This window comes from Aethalodelphis obliquidens, unplaced genomic scaffold (genome assembly GCF_003676395.1).
Source record: "Aethalodelphis obliquidens isolate GAN/ISIS:26980383/991018 unplaced genomic scaffold, ASM367639v1 scaffold121, whole genome shotgun sequence".
In the NCBI taxonomy this organism is placed as follows: Eukaryota; Metazoa; Chordata; class Mammalia; order Artiodactyla; family Delphinidae; genus Aethalodelphis; species Aethalodelphis obliquidens.
Window position 1 is genome coordinate 26,240 of NW_020838065.1, and position 5,198 is coordinate 31,437.

The window sequence follows — 5,198 nt, forward strand, 5'->3', positions numbered from 1 at the left end:
CTGTAGTCCATAAACACGGTTAAGTGCCTTGGTAAATGTTTGAGGCTCTCTGGTTATTGTGAATTAAAATACCTCAATGGCTTCTGGCCATGTGATTTATAATAGTTTGATGTTTAACCAAATGGTAAAACTATTCCATTTATCATTCCCATCTCTTTTTAACCCTTACCCTGCTTTGTTGTTTATGTTTTCTCCCAACACAGAGTGCTAGTTCCAGGAGAGTAAAGGCTTTATTTTGTTCACTGCTGAAAGCAATAGCACCCAGAAAAGTACTGTACATATGAAGCCCTCAGTAAACACTAGCTGAATGAATGGTGCAAAGTGTCACAAGGAAAAGTACACCAAAACTTTCATTATAATAAAAAAGTATAGATAAATCTTTCTCTAATGGCTTCCAGTCAAGTAACTGAAACCACCATATGCTATAATAAAAACATAAGTAATTTATTAAAATTTGAAGGCAAAAACATAATTTTAAAAGATTTAGACCTATGTTACGTGTGATAGAGTATGGATGCTTTCTTGAAATTCACAATCAGATCCAGGAGTATCACTTTCAGAATGTTCTAGTAGATTGAGTTTACTTTTACTTGTCTTTGATGAAAGTCACTATTCCACTCTCTTTCTTAAAGAAATGTGTTTTTTCGAAGACTCACTTTTAATTGGTTTATTAACCAAAGAATTATTTTGCCCAATTCCTTTGCTTTTCTGCTTTACAGGTGAGTCAGAACAGGAATGCAGGTCCTTCCCAGGTTGTTTCTTAGCAGAGTAGTTTTTGGTATATTCACCTGCTTTGCTCATTTTCTCTGAAGAAGACCTGCTATTTCTAGATAATTCCTCTTCTTTTCTTTGACTTCCAGTTCCAGAAATGACATCTGCTGAAGGAGAACATGTTCTAGCAATGAAATCTTCAAAAGACTCCTGCCGCTGCTCTGTGACTGCGACCCCCAGCTTGTCTTTGGAAGTTTCTAAGGCCTCCTGAGTAGAGACTGGGACATGGAAGGAGTTGAGAGGCAAAGGAATCCCAGCATCACCTGTAATTTTCTGAAACTGGAGGGAAAGACAAAAGGCAAGACAAAAATTCAGTGATGAACAAAGCCAACCATTAAAAAGTAGAGTTCAAAACTTCAATGTTACTCTGTGATCTTATTATTAACACAGTCAATTGATTCTTCAGATTTCAGAGCCAGTTTTTCTCTAATTATATCCTGCCAAGTGATTCTCAGCTTAACCTAGCTATATCCAAGGCTGTGTCTGCTACATTTTCAGACTTTGGTGACTGGGGTAGTTATTACCCATTTCCTTTCCCTCACTAAAAATAAAACCCTACTCTGTAAGAAAATTAATTTCTTTGCTATCCTCCAGGCACATGTAAACAGTATATAATATAGTTTGTGACCAGACTGTGTTCTCAAGCTGTCAGTTCCCAAGACCAGTCTGAGATTGGTTGAAGGGGGCTCCAAGCAAGGCTAGAGGAAAAGCTGACAGGTTTTCCCCTCCCATTCCCATAACCAGGTGATTCACTGTAATATGTTACCTATTAGCTATGTCTGGATTACTTATTTTAAAAATTATATCAGTATGTGTACCTTCATTAGTATTCCTTCATTGTAAGCTGACTGCATACAAATAGAAACCTAGATAAAATATGAATAGAATAGACATTTATACAATTTAAAATCTGGAATATTTTCTCTAATGTTTTCTTTCTTCATTAAGGATAGTTTGCTTTAACTCATAAATTTTCTAAAGAACTTCCAGTCTCCTTATTTACAACAATACAGTATCATGAAATGGGCACACATTTACTAATCTCAGATTTGGAAAGGACTCCAGAATCTTCTAGCTCCTGAGCATGTGAACTATTAGAGACTGATCATTAGTGTTTTCTCCCTGACTTGGTCATTTCCTTTTTGCTAATCACTCTTAGAATCCTTAAGTGCTGTCCTCTCCACTTACTTGGAGATTTTGCATTTGTCCTGGGGCATCCTGTTTTGATTCTGATTTTTCTTCTTCAAGTGCCTTCTTTTCTTCTTTACGTGGACTACTAACAGTAGAATTCATCTGGGGACGACCTAGTAAATGAAAATCTGACTGATCTATACCAGCCATTGTGGCCAGCTGCCCAAGCCTGGACCAGAGGAGGAAAGGAGAAAAGACAAAGGTTATCATAATCACAGAAGAGCAGTTTAGATTTCCCCAGACCTACAATCATGAAGTACTTCTAAAATCTTAAAAGCCAACATCCTACTCCAGACTACAAGCGTCTCTCTCCCCCAAATTCTCAGCCCTTTCCAGATTCATCCTCTAGGACACATCCCATCTCCTTACCTATTACCGCTCCATTTTGAACACTGTCTGACTAGCAGCTTCAACACCTACCACGCACCTCGTCCATTACCTCTCACACCTCTATTCCCACACTTCTTTACCACCTTTCCTCCAGTTTCCAAGAATGTGTTTGTTCCTCCCTTCCCAACACCAACACCAATTCATTCACTGACAAAACACCACTCCATCAACTATCAATCTCCACTTCCCTCTTCCAGCAAAATTGCTCCCCGTTGAGAACCACTGACCTATATCTCCCCTGCAGATTAATAATAATTTTTATGTCTAAGGCAAAAATAACTTTAATTCAAACTTATCAAACAAGCAAAGTAAATGAAAGATAGGAAAATTCTTACCCATTCCCGAATATTTTCAATGAAAGCTGCCTTCAATTTAGTCTTTACAAAAAACTGTACCTATTAATTACTCTGTCTACAGGTTACTCTTTTATAATGGGCTCCCCACTCTACCAAAGCAGGCTTCCCTATTTGCATTTCTTAAAAAATTTAATTCCTCATTTTAAAAAGTCAACTATATTACCTATAATTACACTAAATATGGCCACGAAAGTGAAGAAAATTGCTCCAGTTCCTCAGCAAACTACCATTATAGTCGCAAAGAGAAGAACGCCATGAAGAGAAATGAACTAACCCAGCATCTTTAAGGAGATCCAAGAAAGCATGGAACTTGTGAAAAGAATTCTCAATGCTGCCCAAAACACCTTCATCATCCAGGATCATGCTTGTCAATGAGTGGGCATGAAGGGCTTCAGACAAAGAGAAATTCATATTTCTTAAGTGGGCATTTTCATGTTCCAGCTATAAAAGAAGACTAAAAATGTCTGACATGATTTTTTCTCATTGTCATCAAAAGTAGTCTTGCCTATTTTCAAGGAACAAAACTAAAACACTCAAAATGTAATTAATTTGTAATTAACCTAACTCTCCACCAGTAAAGACAGAGACCATATCACATAATAACAAAAACCCCAGGCACCCAACAAAGTTTCCTATATAACGCTTGGGTGGTATATAAATAAACCAACGTTACCGTTTTATTAATGATCTTTCACAAAAGATCACATTTCTAACTAGTTCAATTCATAATGGAGCCTCATTCCACATTAGAAAATTACCTGCTTTAAGTTTCTCTTAAATTAGAAAATGAAATATAGAATCTGATTTGAATAAAACATATTACAACTCTGCTGAATGTTAAGAATTAACTTTAGTGAGCAAAATATCTAATGCTCACGTTTAAAAGTCCTAAACCATACCCAACCCAATTTATTAAATGTACAATCACCAATATTTTCTTTGGCTTCTTGAAAATATTCACCCCCGTGCACTCTTCCCCTTTTGCTCATCATCCATGCACTTAAAACCCCCTGTAAGCTCAACTCTAGTATTTCTCAGAAAGGCCGTTAATGTTCATGATGCCCCTTTTGCCTTGCATGAGCCGGTGCTCAACATTTATTGAATGAGTGTCCGCCAATCCAATGGATGCACTTTCAAAAATTCCTCCCTACACTCACCCTGTGATAAATTATATTTAGATAGAACTTTTTAGATTATGCCCTGCTTTCATGCACATTACCTAATGTAATTCTCATAGTATATATTTTTATCTTTCATTGCATTCTTAGAAGTTTTCCAATATCTTAAATTTATTTAAAGGATTCACTTTCCTAATTCATTGCCAGAAGAGTCTCATCGTGTCTTTTATGTTACTGTATATACAGTATATGCACAAAAAGTGCCTTCTTGAATCAAAGAATCATGAACAGGAAATAAGCTAATGTCATATAAAAGCGCACGCACACACACACACACACATACACAAAACCAGATTTTCACATTTTTAAAAACATGCTTTCTGGAATATAGATCATATGATCACTAAATACCAGTAAATGCAAAAGTCCATATGATACAACCAATTTGCAACATATTACAGTTTTAAAGCTTACAAATTATGTGTATATGGATTAAAATCAAATCAAAATAAAACCAAAACACTCTCTAAAGCAGAAGAAGAAACTTGTTTACCTCACTGACTCATTTATCAGCCTTCAGTCTTATTACTCTTTCCTCCTTTAACTGCTTTAGGCACTCCTCCAGGTTTTCCTAAACAAACAGAGTCAATATTATAACTAATTCATAGTATAATATCCAAAAGCTTTTCCAGCTATTGGTCTCATCAGGATTTAGGGGCAGAGCCAGAAGTGAACTCAGATTTTAGTCTGCTACTGGTAATATCATACCATGCTAGTGAAATGAATTATCAAAATCTATCAAATTAGCATAGGTAAGATTTATTTAAATTCCACTCTTTCCAACATAAATTTGTGGCAGCCCACCATAAAAGGCATATGCGTATAACATAGTAAGTCAGAAATAAGAAGTTAAGACCAAGAAAAAAAATTCTATTTTTATTTGTGGGTCTCTTTATAGCAGGAAGTCCTATTAATGAACATGCTTAACATACCTGAATTGCCTAACTGCAGATTCAAAAGCATGTTTTTAAAAAGTAATCACTTTTAAAGCAATTCACAGTCAAGCACTGTTCCTGGAGTTCCCTGGGTATCAAATAATCTAATCATCAAAACCCTAAAAGGGGGCTTCCCTGCTGGCACAGTGGTTAAGAATCCGCCTGCCAGTGCAGGGGACATGGGTTCGAGCCCTAGTCCGGGAAGAACCGACATGCCGCGGAGCAACTAAGCCCATGTGCCACAACTACTGAGCCTACGCTCTAGAACCTACGTGCCACAACTACTGAAGCCTGCGCACCTAGAGCCTGTGCTCCGCAATAAGAGAAGCCACCGCACTGCAATGAAGAGTAGGCCCACGCTCGACGCAACTGGAGAA

At 37.0% G+C, this 5,198-nt stretch overlaps 1 protein-coding gene across 1 annotated transcript; it reads right to left on the bottom strand.

Moving 5' to 3' along the window:
- Positions 1 to 211: 211 nt before the first annotated feature.
- LOC113615606 (centrosomal protein of 78 kDa-like) lies at positions 212 to 4,723 on the bottom strand. The gene is made up of 4 exons (XM_027098179.1): positions 4,380 to 4,723; positions 2,983 to 3,149; positions 1,960 to 2,131; positions 212 to 1,050 (listed from the first exon to the last, which is right to left on the bottom strand). Exons 2-4 carry the CDS (start codon positions 3,117 to 3,119, stop codon positions 610 to 612), a joined length of 750 nt encoding a protein of 249 aa, XP_026953980.1. The 5' UTR covers positions 3,120 to 3,149; positions 4,380 to 4,723; the 3' UTR covers positions 212 to 609.
- Between the last annotated feature and the right edge of the window lie 475 nt (positions 4,724 to 5,198).

Excerpts from the sequence above, each read along its gene's own strand:
- LOC113615606 (XM_027098179.1), bottom strand. The coding sequence starts at position 3,119 with ATGAATTTCTCTTTGTCTGAAGCCCTTCATGCCCACTCATTGACAAGC. Across the intron at positions 2,132-2,982 it reads GATCTCCTTAAAGATGCTGG|GCTTGGGCAGCTGGCCACAA; the intron begins GTTAGTTCATTT and ends CCTCTGGTCCAG. Across the intron at positions 1,051-1,959 it reads GACAAATGCAAAATCTCCAA|TTTCAGAAAATTACAGGTGA; the intron begins GTAAGTGGAGAG and ends CTTTCCCTCCAG.